Source organism: Aspergillus tubingensis (assembly GCF_013340325.1).
Source record: "Aspergillus tubingensis WU-2223L DNA, scaffold_14, whole genome shotgun sequence".
NCBI classification, from domain to species: domain Eukaryota; kingdom Fungi; phylum Ascomycota; class Eurotiomycetes; order Eurotiales; family Aspergillaceae; genus Aspergillus; species Aspergillus tubingensis.
Genome location: NW_023336288.1, coordinates 130808 through 152909, shown reverse-complemented (window position 1 = coordinate 152909; position 22102 = coordinate 130808). Strand labels below are relative to the sequence as shown.

The 22102-nt window shown below is 51.9% G+C and overlaps 7 protein-coding genes across 7 annotated transcripts; 3 read left to right on the top strand and 4 right to left on the bottom strand.

Moving 5' to 3' along the window:
* Positions 1-205: 205 nt before the first annotated feature.
* AtWU_10823 (UbiD family decarboxylase) lies at positions 206-1895 on the top strand (the record flags this gene model as incomplete). Its single annotated transcript, XM_035505926.1, has 3 exons — positions 206-1104; positions 1171-1285; positions 1356-1895. The coding sequence occupies 3 exons, from the start codon at positions 206-208 to the stop codon at positions 1893-1895; spliced, it is 1554 nt and encodes a 517-aa protein (XP_035361819.1).
* Positions 1896-2279: 384 nt separating this feature from the next.
* Positions 2280-3666, bottom strand: AtWU_10822 (uncharacterized protein; the record flags this gene model as incomplete). The annotated part of the gene is made up of 3 exons (XM_035505925.1): positions 2280-2869; positions 2940-3047; positions 3108-3666. 3 exons carry the CDS (start codon positions 3664-3666, stop codon positions 2280-2282), a joined length of 1257 nt encoding a protein of 418 aa, XP_035361818.1.
* A 772-nt stretch (positions 3667-4438) lies between these two features.
* AtWU_10821 (uncharacterized protein) lies at positions 4439-5193 on the bottom strand (the record flags this gene model as incomplete). Its single annotated transcript, XM_035505924.1, has 2 exons — positions 4439-4697; positions 5003-5193. The coding sequence occupies 2 exons, from the start codon at positions 5191-5193 to the stop codon at positions 4439-4441; spliced, it is 450 nt and encodes a 149-aa protein (XP_035361817.1).
* Positions 5194-9271: 4078 nt separating this feature from the next.
* Positions 9272-10717, top strand: gel1 (1,3-beta-glucanosyltransferase gel1; the record flags this gene model as incomplete). The annotated part of the gene is made up of 2 exons (XM_035505923.1): positions 9272-9874; positions 9944-10717. 2 exons carry the CDS (start codon positions 9272-9274, stop codon positions 10715-10717), a joined length of 1377 nt encoding a protein of 458 aa, XP_035361816.1.
* A 1620-nt stretch (positions 10718-12337) lies between these two features.
* Positions 12338-15200, top strand: AtWU_10819 (putative cellobiose dehydrogenase; the record flags this gene model as incomplete). The annotated part of the gene is made up of 2 exons (XM_035505922.1): positions 12338-14533; positions 14598-15200. The coding sequence occupies 2 exons, from the start codon at positions 12338-12340 to the stop codon at positions 15198-15200; spliced, it is 2799 nt and encodes a 932-aa protein (XP_035361815.1).
* Positions 15201-16412: 1212 nt separating this feature from the next.
* Positions 16413-17266, bottom strand: AtWU_10818 (putative Cu-dependent DNA-binding protein; the record flags this gene model as incomplete). The annotated part of the gene is made up of 3 exons (XM_035505921.1): positions 16413-16886; positions 16974-17116; positions 17191-17266. 3 exons carry the CDS (start codon positions 17264-17266, stop codon positions 16413-16415), a joined length of 693 nt encoding a protein of 230 aa, XP_035361814.1.
* A 2291-nt stretch (positions 17267-19557) lies between these two features.
* Positions 19558-22098, bottom strand: AtWU_10817 (putative actin polymerization protein Bzz1; the record flags this gene model as incomplete). The annotated part of the gene is made up of 6 exons (XM_035505920.1): positions 19558-19964; positions 20016-21159; positions 21209-21289; positions 21337-21864; positions 21969-21995; positions 22054-22098. 6 exons carry the CDS (start codon positions 22096-22098, stop codon positions 19558-19560), a joined length of 2232 nt encoding a protein of 743 aa, XP_035361813.1.
* Between the last annotated feature and the right edge of the window lie 4 nt (positions 22099-22102).

Genomic DNA, 22102 nt, shown 5'->3' with positions numbered 1-22102 from the left:
GTCACCGAACTGAGTCTAGACAGTGACTTCATCACATCAAGATGGACATCTCAATGTTCCCAGAATGTGTATATAAAACACCTGCTCTCATCCTTCCCCAGATTGCTTTTGGCTTCTACTTCCATCAAGCTTTATCCACTGACAATCTCATATCTCAAGTACTCAATATTCTTTTACTCCAAATTATTCCTACCATATTCTCAAGATGGTTTCCCAACACGGTGTTCACCACGGTATTCACCACGTACACGAGACCCCTATTCAGGAGCTACCTCATATGAACTTCCGTTCGTACGTCGAAGCCCTCAAGCAAGACAACGACCTCGTGGAAATCGACCGGGAGATCGATCCGGACCTCGAATGCGGTGCCATCATCCGCAAAGTCTGCGAAACTGATGACAAGGCTCCCCTCTTTAATAACCTCAAGGGAGCACACAATGGCCTCTGGCGTATCCTCGGTGCTCCCAACTCTCTCCGATCAGGCAAAGACAAGTACGGCCGACTTGCTCGTCATCTGGCCCTCCCCCCATCTTCCGGCATGAAAGAGATCTTGGATAAGATGCTCTCGGCAAAGAATGCCCCACCGATTCCCCCCAATGTTGTCAAGACTGGAGCGTGCAAGGAGAATGTGCTGAATGAGGGAGAGTTCGATCTCACGAAGCTCCCGGTCCCTCTTCTGCACCAGGCTGATGGCGGAAAGTACATCCAGACTTATGGTATGCACGTTATCTCCTCGCCAGAGAAGGACTGGACCAATTGGTCAATCGCTCGTGCTATGGTTTACGACAAGGACCATCTGGCTGGCTTGGTTATCCCACCCCAGCATGTCTGGCAGATGCAGCAGAAGTGGAAGGCCATTGGCAAGGACGTGCCCTGGGCTCTGTGCTTCGGTGTTCCCCCTGCTGCTATCATGGCCTCTAGCATGCCACTGCCTGACGGCTGTACTGAGGCTGGGTATATTGGCGCTATGACTGGCCACGCGATTGACGTGGTCAAGTGTGAGACGAATGACCTGTACGTTCCAGCTAATGCTGAGATCGTTCTTGAGGGCACTATGTCTATTACGGAGACTGGTCCTGAGGGTCCATTTGGCGAGATGCATGGGTATGATATACACAGCTTCCAATCTACACCACTCAATAGATACTAACCCTGCATGCCCCTTGATAGTTACGTCTTCCCCGGTGATTCTCACCCTTGCCCTCTTTACAAGGTGAACAAGATCACCTACCGCAATGGTGCTATTCTCCCCGTTTCAAACTGCGGTCGCCTTACCGACGAGACTGTGAGCCCAACTAATTCTAAGAATCCTCTCGATAGCCCCATATACTAACACGGACTGTCTCTCCGTATAGCATACCATGATCGGACCCCTCGCCGCTGCTGAAATCCACCAACTCTGCAAGGATGCCGGTCTTCCAGTCAAGGAAGCCATGTCCCCCTTCGAATCCCAAGTGACGTGGGTCGTTCTTCAAATCGACGGTGCCAAGCTCCGACAAATGAAGACCACCTCTGAGGAACTTTGTCGTAAGTTCGGTGACTTGATTTTCAACCACAAGGCCGGCTACACCATCCATCGCCTACTCCTTGTGGGTGAGGATATCGATGTGTATAACTGGAAGGATGTGATCTGGGCTTTCTGCACCCGTTGCCGGCCCAGTCTTGATGAATACTTCTACGATGATGTCCGCGGATTCCCTCTCATTCCGTACATGGGCCATGGAAACGGTTCTCCTGTTCAGGGTGGCAAGGTTGTCTCTGACGCTTTGATGCCTACTGAGTACACAACTGGACCTAACTGGCAGGCTGCTGATTTCAAGAACTCATACCCCGAGGCCCTTCAGGCTAAGGTCAATGCTGAGTGGGCCTCGATGGGCTTCAAGGCTGATCATTAGAAAGATGTCATTGGGTTTGTGCATTACAAACAGGTGTGTTGGGAAGGTCCAAGACCAGACGAAGTATCTTTGTCTGAAATCTAAATTTATGTACTCTATAATTATTGCTTCACTGTATACTTCATTGAAAGTCGTAGACAATGTTTTCTTGACTGCAGTTGTTATATAGTCAATTATTAACTCAGAACGTTTTGGTTCAAATAGGATTGTAGGCTATGACCATCTACTACCGACCTAACGAACATATGCCAGTTCTTCAAAATAATAAATTACCAGCTTCTGATGTACATAATCAATAACAATCAATTGTAACTATACAACTACAAAACTTACATTATACAAAATAGCTATAAAACTAAGTACATCCACCACACAACCCCAACCCTACCCCCCACCCTCATCCCGCAGCCTATGCTCCAGCCTCAACTCCCCCGGATCATTCTCCTCAAACCCAAAATTCCAAATCCTTTCAGCCATCGTCAACCGTTCCCTATGCTTTCCCAGCGCATTCGTCTTCGAGCTCCTACTCCCAACATGCTGCAATACACTAGGCGTCAACGCCCAGCGAACCTCCCCGTTCTGGTCGGCGTAACTCTCCGTGAGCATATCCACATACCCGACTTTATTCCTCTCGTACCAGGATACCAGGTCTCCGATGCGGGCCTGTGGAAAGACGAATCCCTGAGAGCAGCAGCCGAATTTAGGCATCGCGTGCACGCCCTCGGGGATTGGGAGCATTGTGTGCCGTCCGGCGGCGAAGAAGAGGGTGATTAGGAGGGGGGTGACCACGAGGGAGAGGAGGGTTATGATCTCGTTCGAGAGGTATCTGGCTGTAGAAGGGCAACAGTATCGGGTTGCTGTGGTTGTGGCCACGATGACAGACACGGCGAGGAGGGAGAAGAAGAGGTAGATGGGCCATTCTTCTGAGTTCCATCCGAGGAATATCTCGGTGTAGAAGAGTCGGAGATATAGCCCTGTGACGATATCTCTATTAGCCTATCTCTAATGGAATATCTGGCATCCAAAGGCGAAAGCATATCTTACACTGCTGACCTCCCCCTTCCTCCTCCGCCTTCCGCTCAGCGACATCCAAAGCCTGCTTAGTCCGATGATACCACCCATCCAAGGCAACAACATCATCCTCCAGCATCACTGTATACGACGTATTAAGTGCTCCACACGCTTTAAGAAGATATGTATAATCAAACAGACCCTTCTCACGAGCGAACTTCTTCGCTTCTGGCGTCTCCAAACTGCGAATATGTTCTATATCCACCACAGCCGGATCATACACAAGCACTTTATCAGCGAGAGCATGCAGCCACGGCTCCATATATGCTGGATGCTCCGCTGGATCAGAATGCGCGATGAAGATGATAAGGTACATGTCTTCTCTCTCTGTCGCGGTAAGGCCCTCGAGAATGGAGCCGACTGCGCCCTGGAGGTAGCGTGCACCGTTTCGAGCTACTGAGGCAATTCCGATGCACGTTGTGGGATGGGCGGAGGCTTTGGTCCGGAATTGCTGGGGGAGGGTGTTGCTGTTGGCTTGTTGGATGAGTTCGTTGGCTTGTTCTGTGCGGAGGGTGGAGTAGGCGGGTTTATATGCTTGGTCTTCGGCGAAGAAGGCGGATGTCGGGTCACGCCAGCATGTTAGACGGGCTAGGTTTATTGCGAGGCCGTAGAGGAAGATGAATATGAGTAGTAGGTGGCATGTGTGTGTGTTTAGAATGATGAGGGAACATGGTCGTAAGAGTCGCCTTGGGAGAAGCATTTGGGGCGTGTTGGATATAGTGTCGTGGGTTGGGAAACATTTGACAGGTCGCAGAAGATATTGGGTTGCTTGAATTAAGTAGTAGTGATATTTGAGAGACCAAATATACTCGCTTGGATGATTGGAAGTACCTAATAACGGTTTAATTTGCCTATAATCTCTCTAAAAGCCTCCCCCGGACTACGCTAGTAGGGCCTTGTAGGGATGAACGGCCCCTTAACGTGAGACTCCTTGAAGCGATGTAACATTAATATAATATCTGGACCCTGAGATGCATGTTTGTGAATCAGCATTGTCTCTCGGTGTCCTAGTGTGCAGAAAGTCCCCCAGGTACGTTGCTACGATATCCCCGTAAGCAGATAGAACAGGTCATAAGGACTCTGTAGGCTCGGGTAGAGACCTCTTAATACGATGTTAGTCCGATATAAGAGGGGGAACATGACGTGGGTTACTCTCAATGGTTCGTTCAGGCTGTAAGCGCTGCTTTGCGACGGATTTTCCCGACAGGGCATCCCAGCTCATGCAAGCCGTTCATCCGGCCCAAGCCACCAAGCCGCTAGATCGGGACCAACTCCATCTAATGCGGACTAAGTGATTAGCACAAGGCACGGGTTTCCAATCATATGGCACTCAAGTGGATGACCAGGAACCGAACTGGTCGGGGTAACAAGGCTGCTACCCCCCTAATGCTGGACGGTTCTCTCCCTAATATCGCATTTTTCAACATCTGCACATTTGGACCTCCATAGTAGCCTTTATCAGTTGAACCTGGTCAGAGGATCTCGGTCTCATCGAACTGATGAACAGCCCCATCAGCAAATATCAAATGCGCGGAGAGATCTTGTCCGTAGGTGTGATGGACTGCGACATCGATTACCGATATACACAAGCCGTCAATAGCAGGAAGATTGAGGTCCCCAACATTATCATCACGGTCACGCTGCGTTCCTCTGGGGGCTAAAGACAACGGCGTGGTCCCCTTAATGTCAACATTGGCGGTTGTGATAGTTGCTCTCAGGACCTGGTCGAGACTTTACCTTGTATAGGAATGTACTGGACTTTGCTCTTCTCATGTTTCTCGATGCCAGTTCTAGCTCCGAGCCGTTTTCAATGTCCACAAAAGCAGCTTTGAGTGCTGTGGGTATACAGAAAGTATTTCCGACCGTCGAATTAGAGTCTCGGGAACTCGGGAGCAGACATGATCGCGAAGTTCATCACCTCGTTCCAAGTATGCTATTTGACCAGCTCCTGGCTGTGCTCCCTCGCCCCCTCCTGCTCACCAGCCAGCTCTCCATTGTGTGGAAGATGCCATGCTCCCCACTATCATGTTGATTACCATAGTTTCTCAAGGCTCGGGGGATGAAGTGGTAGCATCAGCCTGTAATTTGGGGTGATGATATCAGAGACCTCATAGGCAAAGACAATAACAGCAGCGATACAGTCTTTGAGTAGGTTGTCGAGCTTCCAAACGTCGTTGGCATGGAGGCAATTCTCTGAAGCCACTCCGATATCCTCAACATTCACCATGGTATATAGATCTGCTTGTTGAGCGTGTCTTCGAGGGTGATCGTGCAGGGAGTGTGGAGGTGCTGAATGCCGTGAATGGCCTCTCGTCATGGACTCGGTTCGATATGTTTTGGTGAGACTTCAGCATCAGTGTAGGATGCTACAACATTGTCAATATTGACTCTCCCCCCCACCTCGCTAAGGGCAATGTCCGTTAGGCTCCATCCGTAAAGCAAGTAAAATTCACAACAGACCGACGAGTGTTAAAATGGTTTCAGACTGTCGATTCCGCATTTCCTGCCATTTCGTGACCACCTCATTCTTGTATCCATCCACAGTTTGTGTAGAGCGATCAGTGATGCTGTTCATCGCGCTGATCATGGAGAACTCATATACTTCTAGGAAGTACATAGACGAGCATAATGTCTGCGAAGTCCGGGACTTGGAGCAGACCGACCGTGTTCGGTATTCTCAAGGGCGATTGGGATTTCGCTATTATAGAAAACTGTTAGTTATTTATCATTGTTGTAGACGCTTATCAACCCGCACGAGAAAAGAGAAGGAAAGTTGATCAATGGAGATGATTCACTTACCTTTGCTAAATGCAAGCAGGAAAAACAGCCGAGGCGGAACCCTAAGTACTTTCTGGTTGTGGGACGGTAAAGCGGCCACACCCGCGGTGTCTTTTACTATTGAACAGGCAGGAAATGGAGACATGACAGTGTCAGACCTTATGTAATGAGTGATATTGAGGATCTTAGCTTGGGTGACTCGTAGCTGAAGAATGAGTGGGTTGCGAGAGATGTTCAGTAAGTGCAACGAGCGATGATGCAGCTTAGCACTGATTTCGCCAGGATTGTTGTTTAGGAATTTATAAATTCTGAGTACCAAGAGTAATAGGAGTTACCACCCAGGAAAGATTCCCAAATTTCTTCGTGAATGGTTATACTAGTAACTCATCAATTGAATGCTACTTGTAGGTTGGGACTTCTCTCGGAACCATTTATAGCATAGTATATATATATATATCGGGTATTTAATGGATGAATAGTAATAGTCTTCACAACAGAGCAGTACTACAAGTCCCAGAGTAGAAGGTTGCAATGACAAGGCTAAGGTGAGATGTAGTAACCACTACGAGTACTAGTAAATACTCTTCTGAACTGGTACACTACAGATGTATGACCAGGGGAAGTAGAGCTCACGATGTGAAATATTATTAGATGCTGCCACGGTTCCAGAACGAATGACTAGGATTACTATTTACTTTTCGGCATTCATAATATCAACTATAATGTATAACTTCGGTCGAAGGAGATGCTAATGATATATTCTACTATCTTGTGTCGATAATTTCAAGAAACAAGGATGGTATGCTAATGAATCATAACTCAGTCGGGCATAACGTAGTTGAGTGAAGGATACATAAAATGGGATCGGTTCAAATTCGCCTCTACAATAGCACAAAACATGTCATTTCAGTCCTGGCCAGTCAATGAGACCAGCACATGCTCGGAAGAATAGAAGCTGCGAGTTGCTGCCTAAATTTGGCGAGTCCCGTCATTTCTGGTGGGTGGAGCTGTGGTGAAATCTAGACTCTTCGTCTCGGTTGCAGAGGGCTAGACGTGGAGTCCGATGGATTTCTTGGCGACCGATTGGCACACGACACTATACCGACGGGTCTGATAGGTATTTAGCAAGATGTAGCAACCAAGGAGAAGATATTAAGACCCTCTGGATTTCAAAAAGGTGTTTCCCTTTAGGCAACTCGCAGTGAAATGAGGTGAGACCGCGGGTTGAAGTGTATGCCTTAGACACCCAAACACACTCTGTGCGAATGCCAAGAATCTCGGCTCGGTCGGACTGGACCAGTCAAGTCTCAGTTGTTTGCAGGCACCCAGATATTTACAGACAGTATGGCTCGTTGGCTACAGTACTAGTAGTAGGTCTTGTGGGAGTGGACTCGCGCCATATCACATGGCTAACGGTTTTGGGTTCCAAAGCGGTAATGTGCCAGATGCTGAAACATGCCTCTTGATTTGGTTTACCGTTGGAGTAAAGACACACCTGGTTTAGGAAGGTCAGCAGCACACAATGGGCGGCGCTAATCGGCTCCGGCGGGGCCCCCGAATCCGTGCGTTGACGTCAGCTTCCTATTTTTGGTGAGACATGGACTGTCGAATAGATAGTAGGCGCGCCATGTTCTTTGATTGCCTTTGTGATAATGCCGGCACTGAAGCCAGACTGTGTCTATATACCTGTGGCAGCGTCCTATGTGCGAGGATTGAAGCTCGAGATATCCCGAAGCAACATTTGGTTCTCAAATTCTGTCGCGATAATAGGAGTGGATGGCAATTGCCAGAGACATAGCATCCAAGTGAATCCGTGAGGGCTTTCCTTCAGTCCAAGTAAGGGAACCCGTGTCGGTCGCACAAAGTCCATGCGACCAATCTATCGAAGCCATGCCACCACCTCAACTAATTATAGAATCCGACAAGATCTTTGGAGGGTGGAAAGCGCTTGCATATAAAGTACGTAGATGCAATTGGTGTTGGCGCTGGCATGAGTGTCTCAGTAGAAGGAAGGTGAGAAGGCGGCACTGCCGTATGGTCGCTGAAGTTCAACCCAACCACAGCATCTGAGAAATGCCCAGTCGCCCAGAGGCAATAGTTCCTGGCATAGAGTCATGGCCTACCATAATACCATCTTGCCATGACCGCCCCAAGGAGTGTTCATCTTGGCTCTCTACCAACCGTAGTCAAGTAGTATGGCTCTGAGGTAAGAAAGCCACACCAGGTCCCTCTGCAGTGGCGAGACAAAGCAGGAGCCACGTTCAGTGCAGTCGAACCGAAACAGTTGGTTTGTAAATATAATCTTTCTGGGAAACCTTGATGGGACCGATCTTCCAGGCACGGCAGGGAGCGGGAAGCCTGGGTTTGGACCCCAGAAAAGGACGAGACTCCTTTTCCGCTGGAAGGTGCCTTGCTTTTGCTACTAGCGTGTGGCGGCAGGAGAGAATTTATACCCAGCCCTTGAGGTTGGGTAATCAGATGGCTGGCTACTCAGGGATCTGACTAGAATGTCAACATCATTTCTGACTATCTCTTGCCTGTGTTAAAGATGTGAATGGCCCGTTGTGAGCGATGGAATGTCAACCCTTGTAACGAGCAACCGAGCTGGTACGGGCCATGAGGGTCCCAAGGGACTTGCCAGGGACCATCCAGGGACTTTTCAGGGACTGGCCCCACCGGGAACTCTTGGCAGGCTGGGGGCCCCACCCACACGGTCGAAAAGACGAGCAGACGAGCAGCTTTCTTTGTGCGCCTCTCTTGGCTTGCATTCTCATTTGTTCCGGCCAGGGCATCGGACGGGGCCAGTCCCTGCAAAGTGGCCACGGCAGCCTTTCATCGGCGCCTTGGCCCAGTGTGAGACCCTTTTTCGCCCACAGGCGATCTGACGATCGGGATGGCCACAATACAATCTCCCCTGGGACTTCCGCTGACCTGCCGTTTGGGGAGTGTTGGATCTGCCCATTGAAAAAAAGGAAAGAATCGCTTGGATGCTTTCCTCATTGGTCCGTAGCATCTAGTTTGAGCGGAACCAACAATTTCCCACACATGCCGTGGCTGCTTGCAGGCGTAATGTTTGTTTGCTTGGCAAGACCCTGACGGATTCACAAAGGCGCGAGTAAATTACCCCAGTGGATGTCAATAATGCAATGCAGAAGGGATGGTCGGCCTGCCTCTGCCTGCTTTAAGGCGTGTGCCACCCACTCCCTCCTCCCCCCCTCCCTTCCGCTTCCATATTCGCTGGCTGTTTTTGCTCTTTCCTCCTTCACCCTTTCGGTCGTTCAACCTCGTCGCCGCTTTTCTTCCGGCATTCTTCAAATTCCTCTTCAGTCACTCGTTCAGACCTCTTTTTAGTCTCTCGCTTCTTCTTCGCTCGCTGTTCTCTAGAACCATCCTATATCCGGCGCCGCCTGCATATTTCATTATCATACCTTCTCAGTCAATTCTCACTGACAGGCCGCCCTGACACTCATTCTTCGTCTTAATACCATCTGCCTTGTATCTTCTCACCCACATCACCATCTCTCACAATGAAGGGCACCGCTGTCGCGACTGCCCTCGCTCTTGGTGCTTCCACCGCTCTCGCTGCGCCTTCGTCGACCATCAAGGCCCGTGATGATGTGACGGCCATCACCGTCAAGGGCAATGCCTTCTTCAAGGGCGACGACCGATTCTACATCCGTGGTGTCGACTACCAGCCCGGTGGTTCCTCCAAACTCGCTGACCCCATTGCCGATGCCGATGGCTGCAAGCGTGACATCGAGAAGTTCAAGGAGCTCGGCCTGAACACCATCCGTGTCTACTCGGTCGACAACTCCAAGGACCACGACGAGTGCATGAACGCTCTGGCGGATGCTGGCATCTACCTGGTGCTGGATGTCAACACCCCCAAGTACTCCCTCAACCGTGCTGATCCCGCCCCGTCGTACAACGATGTGTACCTGCAGTACATCTTCGCCACGGTCGACAAGTTCGCCAACTACAAGAACACCCTGGCGTTCTTCTCGGGTAACGAGGTCATCAACGATGGCCCCTCCTCCAAGGCTGCTCCCTATGTCAAGGCTGTCACGCGTGATCTGCGCCAGTACATCCGCAGCCGCAACTACCGTGAGATCCCTGTCGGATACTCTGCTGTAAGTCCACACATCAACTCCACTACCAATTTCAGTTGGAATAGATACTAATGAGGACCGTTGATGCAGGCCGACATTGATACCAACCGTCTTCAGATGGCTGAGTACATGAACTGCGGTACCGACGACGAGCGCAGTGACTTCTTCGCCTTCAACGACTACTCCTGGTGCGACCCCTCCTCTTTCACCACCTCCGGCTGGGACCAGAAGGTGAAGAACTTCACCGGATACGGCCTGCCTCTGTTCCTGTCCGAGTATGGCTGCAACACCAACAAGCGTGAGTTCGAGGAGGTCAGCGCTCTGTACGACACCAAGATGACCGGCGTCTACTCTGGTGGTTTGGTCTACGAGTACTCCCAGGAATCCAGCAACTACGGTCTGGTGGAGATCGACGGCAACAACGTGAAGACCCTGTCCGACTACGATGCGTTGAAGTCGGCCTACTCCAAGACTAGCAACCCCGAGGGTGACGGCGGCTACAACAAGACCGGTGGTGCCAACCCCTGCCCTGCCAAGGACTCCCCCAACTGGGATGTTGATGGAGACTCCCTGCCCGCCATCCCCGAACCTGCGAAGAAGTACATGACTCAGGGCGCTGGTAAGGGCGCCGGATTCTCCGGCTCTGGTAGCATGAACGCCGGTACTGCGTCCACCAGCACCGCGACCCCCGGATCGGGCTCGGTTAGCTCCTCGAGCTCCAGCTCGGGCTCGAGCGGCACCTCGACGAGCTCCACGGGCGCTGCTGCTGGACTGCAGATTCCCGGCCTCGCCATGGCCCCTGTGATGGTGGGACTGGTGACGGTGCTGTCCACCGTCTTCGGTGCCGGACTCGTCCTGCTGTAAGGAATGAGCTGGGTGAATGATCTTTCGTATTTTTCATGCGTTGGTTCTTTGCGTTGTGTCTCTTTTCTCTTTTTTACTTCTCTTTCTAATTTTGTTTGCTGCCGGAAGGGGGTTTAAGTAGTGCCGAGTGGGTCTCGGCGCGAAGCAGCATTCTGACATGTGTACAGTTGGGTTGGACCATCCTTAGCCGGTGCCAGTCGATGTGTAGAGTATCTAGTAATGAACGGAACCCAGGTAGCATCCCTGCTTTTTTTTTTTACTCTTTCCTACTTTCCCACATGGTGACTGTCTGGAGAGTGCAGCAGAAAAAATCAATCACCTATTCCTGTAGGCTGGCCAGATGGGCCCACATTTGGGGGGCGGACCGGAGTTTTACAGGGAAAATAGATTGCAGCGCCGCTGGCCTGACACTTTGTCCGTCTCAGGTTTGGCCGCCGGAGGATCTGGCCGGGCGGCTGTCTCCATCCCTCCGTCGCAGCAGTCGTGCTCCTGGCAAACTCCCTCTCTCAATCTATCTACTCCATCTACACTATCTATCTATCTACCCCTCATCATGCAACGATCAGTCCGGCTAGCTGACCCATTGAGGTTTCTGACCAGTAAGTCATCCCGGGTCCCTGAACTTGGCCCAAGAACCCCTTGGCTCATCTCGAGATCCATAGCCAGTCTCCCTCCTCGATGGGTGGGTTCCCGGACATTGTCCTGCACCTTGGCAGCCCTTCCAGTCTCTCCCCGACGATAGAGAGAAGAGAGACCGAGACAATCCTGGTGGCACTCGGTCAATTCCGGTGGGACCCCGTTCACGGAGAGAGACGATGGATGTGTCGAGGCCAATAGTCCCCCCGACTATGGGAGGGTGAAGCCAATGAGGAGTACGGGTTTAGTGAGCAATCCACCAGCGCGCGAACTTCACGGAGGAGGAGTGTTTTGTTTAAATGGGCTTGGCTAGGAACGAGCTCCTGGGCGCCATCATGCTCAAACCACGGCGGCCGTTGTGTGAAACTCGTGCCGTTTAGTGAGGCTTGGCACGTCCCACTGAGGAAGATAAACCTCACAGCTAGAAGCGCTCTAGCAGTCCCGCCGGAAATTGCTTATCTTGCTTCGAGCCACTGACAGCCGCCATCCCCCCGTCAGAATGGAGGCCGATGGCCGAGAATGCCCTCATCCATGCCTCCTTTGGGCGTCTGAAGAGTGGGCGTCTGCCCAGCCAGTGTCCACCCACTCAATTTTTTCAATGCATTAGCCTTGCCCTCCGCCCTCCCCCTTCAATATGATTATCATATCACCACCGTTTAATGGCTCCGCTCTCCATGTCATGGCCGTCGGACCATCCCCACGCACCCTGTCCATGATCCCTATATATCAATGGCTCTCGCCGCTGCCATTATGGATTCCTCTTCTCTGTTCTTTTCCCCATCTTCACTTTACTCTTGTTCAAGAGTTTTCATTCTTTTTTGGGCAACTTCTTTTTGCCGCCATTCTTTCTACCTTGGGTTGCTGCTGGGCCAGCTTGACATACCCAATTTTTCGACACTCCTTTTTCAAAATTTATCTTCTTCCTTCGTGGCCTATCTTTTCAACTTTTGCGCTTTTCTGCATTTCGGGTAAATCCAGGAAAAGATGCGTTCCGTTCTCCTCAGCGGCGTGGCCGCCTTGAGTTACGCCTTGGGCGTCTCGGCCAACGCCTACAACACCTCCGCCTACACCGATTCGGCCTCTGGCATCGAGTTCCAGAGATGGTGTGATACCGATGACACCGGCTTCTGTTTCGGTATCGCCCTGCCCGAGGAGACCACCGGCACCGACTTCATCGGTCAGATGGCCGTCCCTCTGTCCAGCTCCAAGGGTTGGGGTGGTGTCAGTATGTCGGGCTCCATGACCAACGTCCTCCTGATTGCCGCCTGGCCCGATGGTGATTCGGCCGTTGGAACTCTGCGTGAGGCCACGTCTTACGTTTCCCCGTCCGTCTACAGCGGTGATGCTTCCATTGAGGAGATCCCCGATGGCACCTCCGTCAACAGCACCTACCTGACCTACACCTTCCTGTGCAAGGGCTGCATCATCGGTCAGCCCACCACTTTCGACGCCAACTCCACTAGCTACTACTTCGGCTGGGCTCTCAGTGCCTCGAACCCCACGACTCCCTCCTCCGCCTCGTCCAAGATGCCCTACCACGCTGCCGGCTATGGTGGTTTCGAGGTGCAGCTGGCCGAAGCCAGGTCGTCCAAGTACTCCACCTGGGCCTCCAAGGCTGTCGCGACCCAGTCCACTGCTACTTCGGCTTCCGCTTCCTCCAGCGCGTCTGCCTCTGCCTCCGCCTCTCCCTCTGCCAGCGTTGCCGCCACGGTCTCGAACACGACCTACGATTACATTGTTGTCGGTGGTGGTGCTGCTGGTCTGGTTGCTGCTGAGCGCCTGGCCGAGACTAAGAAGAGCGTCTTGCTTATCGAGCGTGGTGTGGCCCCGACCGTCGAGCTGGGTGCTACCGACTCCTTGTCGTGGAACTCCTCCCTCACCGCGTACGACCTGCCGGCTCTGGGCACCTACATTCAGGGCTCCGACTACATTAGCCAGTACCTCTGCGATGACACTGCCGGCATGGCTGGCTGTGTTCTGGGTGGTGGTACCATCGTCAACGCCATGTCTTTCATCTACCCCCAGGAGGCCGATTTCGACGACAAGTGGCCCACCGGCTGGAAGTGGAAGGACGTCAAGGCTGCTGCCGAGCGCTTCTACGCCCGCAACCCCGGTAGCACACTCCCTTCGGCTGATGGCAAGCGTTACGACCAGGGCATGTACACCGTTCTCTCCTCCTTCCTGAAGGGTCTCGGCTGGAAGTCCGTCGACTCCCAGGAGCAGCCCAACGAGAAGCACATGGTCTACAGCTACCCCTCCTGGGATGTCGGCAACGGTATCCGTGCTGGTCCTGTCCGTTCTTACCTGCCCCTGGTCCAGGACGCCGACAACTTCCACATGAGCCTGAACACCAAGGTCCGCCGCGTCGTCCGTCGTGGTGGTCGCATCACCGGTGTTGAAGTCGAGAACTCCTCTGGCGGCATCGAAATCATCAACGTCCGCGCCGGTGGTAAGGTTGTTCTTGCTGCTGGTTCCATGTCCACTCCCCGCATCCTGTTCAACTCCGGTATTGGTCCCTCTGAGCAGATCAAGACCGTTCAGAGCGGCAGCACTGGTATCACCCTGCCTCCCTCCGGTGAATGGATCGACCTGCCCGTCGGCGACAACCTCCGTGACCACCCCATGTTCACTGTCACCGTCAACACCAACAGCAACTTCACGCACTTCGACACTGAGAGTGCCGTCTCCGGTGCCACTGCCCCCATCCGCAAGCTCTACTCCGAGGGCTCCGGTGTCATGACCCAGGGTGGCCACCGTCTGCAGTTCTGGACCTCCAACGTCGGTACTGACGGCGTCACCCGCTTCTACCAGGCCTCCTGCAGTACCACTAAGGATGGTGTCATCACCATGAAGCTGTATCTCACCCACGGTGCCACCTCCACCGGTGTCCTCGGTATTGACTCGACCGGCTCCACCACCATTGAGACCTCTCCTTACCTGAACACCGCCGCCGACAAGGAAGCCCTGACCCGCTTCCTCAACGGCCTGATCGCCGACATGAAGAACTCGACCGCTGGCTTCTCCATCGAGGGTACCGCGACCGCGGCGAGCATCCTGAACCAGCTGACCGCTGGTGACCACTACGTCGGTACTGCCAAGATGGGTGTCGATGATGGCCGTGAGGCCAACGGCACCTCCGTTGTTGACCTCAACACCAAGGTTTACGGCACTGAGAACTTGGTACGTCCTCCCTCCCCCTTTATTATCTCAGAGACCATCTCTTCTAACATATTATCTTCTATAGTACATCGTCGATGGCAGTATCCACCCTGACCTTCCCACCGGTAACTCCCAGGCCATCATCCAGATCGCCGCCGAGGCTGCCGTCGCCCGCATCATTGCCCAGGGCACCAGCGCCACCTCTGCCTCTGCCTCTGCCTCCGTCTCCGTTGCTGCTTCCACCCAGGCCGCCTACGTCTCGACCACTTCCGAGGCTGCTGCCGCCACCGAGACTGAGACCGAGGCCGTCACCACCCCTGACGCTGTCACCGCCACCGCCGTCCCCACCTCCGGCACCATCTCGTCCACCACCGGCTCTTCCTCTTCTTCTTCCTCCGCTGGTTCCTCCAGCGAGTCGGAGAGCAGCACCGGCGCTGACGACAACGAGGGTGACGACGATGACGACGAGTACGACTGCGACGACGAGGATGATGAGGACGAGGATGACAGCAGCAGCGGCGCGATCGAGTCCGCGACCGCCAAGGTAGCCGTGGCTACCACTGCCGCTGCCGACTCGGGTGCCTCTACCACCACCGTGTGGGTGACCTCGACTGCCTGGACCACTACCACCGACATGGTGGTGGCTACCAGCACTTCGACCGTGACTGTCTGGCCCACCTATGCTTAGATGGTTGACAGTGGGGAAAGGGCGCGCGCAAACTTGGAATGAAGTCTAGGCCCGTTCCATTCTCTGTTGTGTATCTACCTATTCTTATATATAGAATTTATTTTCTTATTCTTTCACTTCCTCGGTTGAGAAATGGGCTCTTTGAACTGTAGGTCTGATATCGTGCGCGACACATCGATCAAATTAGTTGTAGTGGTTGATTGTAGGCAATCTAACTTGTATAAGATAACACTGATAGCATCGTCAAGATACTATATACAGATCCTGCCCTGCCCACTCTATGCATAGAGTATGTACTAAGCGTTTCTGAGTCTATTAGCTCATTCAAAATCTTCAAGGAATTCTCAATCTACGATGTATACTTCCTCGTATTCCCTGTGATTGGATCTTATTGCTTACTTCCTCACCGGTTGCTTTTCAAGAAGAAAATTCTCTTTTTTTATCGGTGTACCGCGGTTGAAGATTCAGTTCAGTTGTTGAGAACGACTTGCTAACTACTTACTTACGGACTAAGACTCCTCCGTACTGACCGGACGGACTAACTAGAAGTAGGCCACAATTGTTAGACTACTACCCATTGAAAAGTCCTACTATTCAGTACATGATAATGTATGAAATGGGTATTATCCTTATATATGAAGATTTTGAGACCACTGATTAATCGTTTTTGATTAACTTTCTGTTTATTTTTATTTTTATTTCTTGTTTCCTCTCCAGAAAACAGGAATGAAATGTAACTAATAAGATGGTTAGCTTAATCAGTGGACCTCTCGGTTGTGACAGCCCCACTCATATTTAACGATGTTTCCCTTGTTTCATTTTCACGTGCTGGCTGACAATAACCTGATTAAATTTACTTTCAGAGAAAGCAATTTGAGATAACAAAGTAAGTAATACCTCGGGATTTATGAATCCTATGCAGTAAATCAATTCGGCCTGCCCACGCTATATACATGCACATACATGCAATGCAATGCAATGCAATCTTCCTCTAGCTGAACCAGTCAAGTAAAGTAGGTAAGTAGATAGGTCCTGTTGATCCCGACTGGTCCATACCATTTTCTCAGTACAATTCGTTTCTCATAACATCATATACGACCCCATCATTTTCGGACCCCAGGCCTCCCACCGCCCTACCCAAACGACCCTCTCGAATCCACAGAGTAATACTTTGTAGTGAATAATCTGCAGACCCAAGAGGATCCACAAATGTTAGAGCACACCACCATCGTGGTGATCATCATGTAACCAGTCCCAGTCGTTCCCCTGGAAGACGGGATCCGCAGCGAGCATGGTTGCACTGACGTCATCTAATCCCATGTCCTCCAGCGCGTAGATGGCATTGCTGTCTGCAAAGGATACCGCCAGGTCGCTGTACATGCGATGCGCATCCACGATCAGGGGATTCACCATGGACATGGACATGCTGTCAGTGGTGGCGGCCATGGAGCAGAATGACGGTGGGAGAGATGCGATGGGTGGTGGGGAGAGATATCCCGCTGCGGTTGCTGTCGTACTCCCTGGGAGATTCGCCGCAGCTGACACTGCAGCGTACGCGCTAGCAGCAGCCGGAAGTGATGAATTGGGACTCGTCGCGCTGGTACTAGGGGAAACGGACGGCCTCGGGGCAATGGGGAGAAAGGTGGACGGAGAGGCGGAGAGTCGCGGGGATCGGCCAGCAGCTCGCTAGAAGCCACTATATCAGCCTGAACTGCACCAGAAGCCATTCATGATGGGTGAAATGAGGTGTGTAGAAGTATGGTGAACGTGTACTTTTGAGGATGAAGAAGGATGATGATGATCGGTCTCACGTTTGAGCTTGGCGTGCTCTTCGGGGCTTTCGCAGGGGGTGCAGTTGCAGATGGAGCAGGTCGCAAAGGGACGACCTTTGCGGTTGATGCGAATTAGGGGTCGGTCTTTATTTATGTATCACGCTTAGTATAGTTTTGAGAGCAGCACAATTTGGAGAAGAAGAAAGAGATGAGAATACCATTGTGTTTGCAGGTGGTCACACGGTGGCCGCGGACACAAGCTTCACACGCCCACTTTTCGCCGTCGATAAGCATTCCTTTGGATTAACGATTGAATGGTGAGGGGAGTGAGATAGGGAGGGAGTGTGGAAGAGGAGCAGATGGGCATGATGGTGGTGGTAAGTAGATGGGAGGGAAGGGAGGATTTATACGTAGAAGTGGGTGGAGGTGGTGATAGGGAAGGGAAGGAAGAAAAAATTAATTGGGAATGGAAATAATCACGGTGCGATGGAAAAGAGGGTAAACAGCTACGTAGGGAAGGAGTGTAGCTAGGCTAGCTAGACACAAGACGGGGAAAAGAGAAGGGGAGCTGGCACAGCCACGGATCGACTGCATGGATGGGGATGTCACTTCATCTCGGTTGGGAGATTAGTTAGTGGTGGTTGTGGTAGGTAGAAAGAGGTATAGCCATGAGGGATTTTAGAAGATTCGGGAGGGCAAAAAGGATGAGGATCCCCGGGTTTCGATTAGCAAGAGAATCAGGAGAGGATCAAAGTGGAGATGGGGAAGGGAAGAGAGAGAGAGAGAGAGAGAGAGAGAGGAAGAAAATCTAGAATACAGTGGTAATGGTGGTAGTAGTAAGTAGTAAGTACCAAGTAGTTAGTTAGTAGTAAGTAGTAGTAGTCATAGTAGTAGTAGGGAGGGAGGGAGCAGTACTTTTCGCTCCGACGGGCCTCCACCGTATGATATCAGCAGAATCCTACTATACTATAGAGTAAGTTAGTAGTAGAGTAGTAGTAGTATAGTAGTAAGTAATGATGGAAAAATAAACCAGGAAAAGAATGCGGCATTTTCCCATCAAGTCTTCCCGACGAGCTGCCCCATCGGTGCTAGTCTTCTACTCCCTAATGGATGGTCCAGCAAATTCCCGCATACAAAAAATACCATTTTTTTGCTCGCCAGTGCCACCTTCTGGCTCCGTCTCAATTTTCTGCCTTTCTTTTTTTTTTTTTTTTCTTTCATGCTCGGCTAGACTCATTTATTATTTTTTTTCTTGTCTTTTGTTATCGCCAAAATTGCTGCTGCCTGAAAGTTCAGGGACTTGGGACTGAACAGGAAGAAACCCTAGTCAGTTGCCTCATAACCTGCAGGACAACAATACCCCGGAAGGAAGACAACACTACATAGTTACCTTCAGACTACTACTACTAGTACCTACTAGTTACTACTTTACTGGTCTTTACCTCGGGATCACAGCATATGACACAAGCTACAACTCTCTTATCCTCCGAAACCACACACACACACACACACACACACACACACACCAGCCACCCACAACTAGTAGGAGGTGGTTAACTAATCTGGAGGTGGCTGAGCAACAAGCTGAGCTTACTTCCATCAAGATTAGTCGCAACTCGCTAACTCTCGCACGAGCCAACTGCGTGATTATTCTTCCCTCGCTATTGGCTGCGCGGATCACGGTTTGGCGGTTTTTTGGCTGCAGGATCCTTCCAGCTGCCTGCAGCTGCAAGCTGTCTTTCCCTCTCGCCGTCCGAGCTTCTCTCTTTCCTGCACGTCTGGTCTGTCACTCGGTCACCCATCCATCCATCCATCCCCGGCTAAATCATGAAAATTTTTCTTTTCCACCCGCGGCTGGCTGGAGGACTTTCAGTTAGTAGTAGCAGTCTACAAATTAGTCTAGCACTGTAAAGTAGCTTTGGCTGTAGATCCTCTTTCCGATCGGAATCTCGGAATCCCTATTTGGGTGTTTCCTGGGTTTTGATAAAACCCTTTTTTTTTTATCAGAAATAGAGCCTTGTTCCCTCTTCCTTCTTACCTGCTTTCTTTTTGCCTCCTCCTCAGTTTCAAAGCCTCCCAGACTGCCCAGTGCGTTGTACTGTGACTAACAGCTAACCTGACCTTTGGATCAATGCAATCGTCTTTTTTGTTTGCCCGTTTCTTTGGTCCACAATATGTGGTGTCTGCTCATGTGAGGCCATACAGTGCATTGCAAAGGATACTATCACCACACACCTCGTGGATAGAGAAGGAAATGAGTAGATAACACTGTCATGCCATATTCACAACGCGGCACTTCAACAACCCTATGTACAAATATCACCATCCATCCACTTACCACCCCCTGCTAGCTGTGCTGCACTGTGCACTTCTCGCCTCTCATCTACCTACTATCACCTAGGAATATGCCGGGGGATATAGACAGTAGCCAAAAGCAACAACAACGGCCAAAACCAAAACAAGCAAAAACTACAGACAAACCAGCTCCCAGGCTTCCCGATGCAATGTAACAATAACAACCAAATCAAAACAACGTATGTGAAAGGTGCAGCCTGCCTCACCCCCTGCAGGTCGTGGTAATATCATCACACCTCCTGGATGTAGTTCGCCGGTACGCTCTTCGTCACCCCGCCCCGCTCAACATCCGCCCACCCATCTCCGCCATCCCGGTTCACCAGCACGAACCGGTCGCCTTCCACCATACTCCATTCCATGTCGCTGCGCGCGTCGTAGTCATACAGCGCTTCCACATACTGGAGCTTCTTGGCGCCCCGGCGCGGTGCCACAGCTGGCCCGACCCGTTTGTTGCCCCCGGCGCCGCCGCCGCCTGTCAGCGAGGCCGAGGAGTTCGAGTACGTTGAGCCCGGCCGGTCAGCCGTGAAGCCGGGGCTGGCAGACGGCACGGGTGAAGGTGCGGGCCCAGCTTCCACATAGGAAGCAGGGACGAGTCCTTCTTCGCCGCCGGACCGCACGCGCATCCAGCCGGATCCATCTATAATGTATTGGTTAGTGTTGTCAGGGTAGAAGGTGGGAAATGGCGTACCATCTGGCTCCAGGATGACGATATCGTCCCCTTCTTGAACAGTCACCTCGTCAGCTCCGCCCGCTTGGTACGCATACAGCATCTTGCCGTGCTGCTCGTTAGTCCTGGAGCTCAGCGCCGGCGCCGCGTCGTTCGCTGGCGGACCGCTGATGTATTGTGCCGGAGGCGGTGCCAGAATGCGGTTCTTCCGTGCTGGAGCGGGTTTGGTCTCTGCGACGGGTGTGGGAAGCTCACTTGCGGTCGTGGTGGGAGACTGTGCGGCATTCGACATAGATCGGTTGGCGCTGACGGCGTAGCCGGAGCTCAGCGAGTTCATCGTGTCTTTGCGGGTAAGTGATGGCGCAGTGGATGAGCTCGTAGTTGGTTCTAGATCAAGTGGTGCTGGGGTGGCGTTGGCTTGTTCTTGTCGCTCCACTTTCAGCTTCTTCTTTTCCTCCTTGGTCTGCTCACCCGGGCACTCAGCCGGTACCTTCATTTCACATTTACTATGACAGGTGTATCCGCAGTCCCGGCAGTCGAAGCCCTTGGCGGATAATCCCCATATCCTTTCTCCACACAGGTCGCAGTTGGTCGGGATCTTGAACGTCTGCGACTTGAAATTGTGGTTGCGCGCTCCGAGCGAGAGATCGCCCACCGCCGACATGATGGTAGAGGTTTCCACCTCGGCAGTCAGGCGCCTGCGGTCAACTTCATGCAGGGACTCCTGCTGGAAGAATATAGATCGGACAACTTCTACCTCGTTGCGCTTGTCCGTGCCCTGTCGGATGCTCTCCCGGACCCGTCTGGCGGTTTCCACCTCGCGTCGCTTCGTATCCGCCTCGACTCTAAGCTCTCGCACCTGTGTCTTGCTCTTGCTGAGGAGGTTGCGCAAAAAGACCTTGGCCGCCTCGTCGGTGATGAGAGCGTCGTCGTCGTGCCAGATTGGGCTTGGCTCGAAGGTCATGTTGGCCGGCTCCTGTGATTGTGTGACATTGTGGCGCAGGAACATGAGCGAGTCTAGGTGTGGAACGTTGCGCGGAATCTCGTTGATGAGGTTTGCCATGTGGTCCATACTCTTCGACAGGTAATTCTTCTCGAGCTGTGCGGCCAATGTCCAGAGCGAGTTCAGCTTCGTTACACGTGTTTCGTTGAGGTCTTGCAGGCCCTACCCGGGATATTAGCAGATTGGATCCAACCAGTCAAAGCACACCTACATCAAGCAGCTCCGGCACATATTCGTGGTAGAATCGCTCTTTCATCTTGTTTGTCACATTAATGCTGATGAGATATGTGTTCTGCAATGCCGTCAGCAATAGTCTTTGGCATCATCGTAGTAACCGACCTTAACGTTGTTCATCTCCAATATCTGCTGTTGGTACGCTGCCTGGGCCTTAGGCTTACTGTGGTCGAACGAAGATTCCATCTTCTTCCGCCTTGCCTCCACTTCCTGGCACGCGCCATCATATTTACCCTTCGCCTTCTTCAGGTCACTGTACGAGGAGTCCCTCTCCTTCTCGAGCTTGGCATGGAAATCAACATGACACTTCCTGAGCTCTTCGTACTGGTTCGCAGCTTGTTTGAGCGGCTCTGCGACATGTACAAGCAGGTCGTTACCGAAGTGATCCCGTTCAGTGGCATGCGATTCCACGGCGCTCAATTGTGTCGACCACGTGGTAAGTGAGGCACTTTCGAGGGAGCCCGGGGTCATGCTAGGGGTGTCTCCGACACTCAAACTGCTGATTTTCTTGGCTTTGCGGTCGTAGTACTTCTTGCATAGCGCCGTTAACTTTGCCGCATACTCCTTCTCGATTGCGCTGCGCTCGCGGTAAAACTGTTGTATCTCATCCAGCCATCCGATACCATTCGACACCTAGCAAGCATTCTCTTAGTTCTCGGTGAAAAAGATTTCGGCGATCATCCGGGGTATTCAGCTGGAAGGGATAAGGAGGCGGGAAGAGGGAAGTAAGTGCCTACCCAATTGTTGACCGGTTTAAACGAATCCTGCCAAGGTCCTCGATTAGCTGGAATCTGGGGTTGATGCGACAGAGTTATGTCATACCTTCAACTCCGCCCCAAAGTGAGGGGCGACATCCGGGGTAGCCATTCTG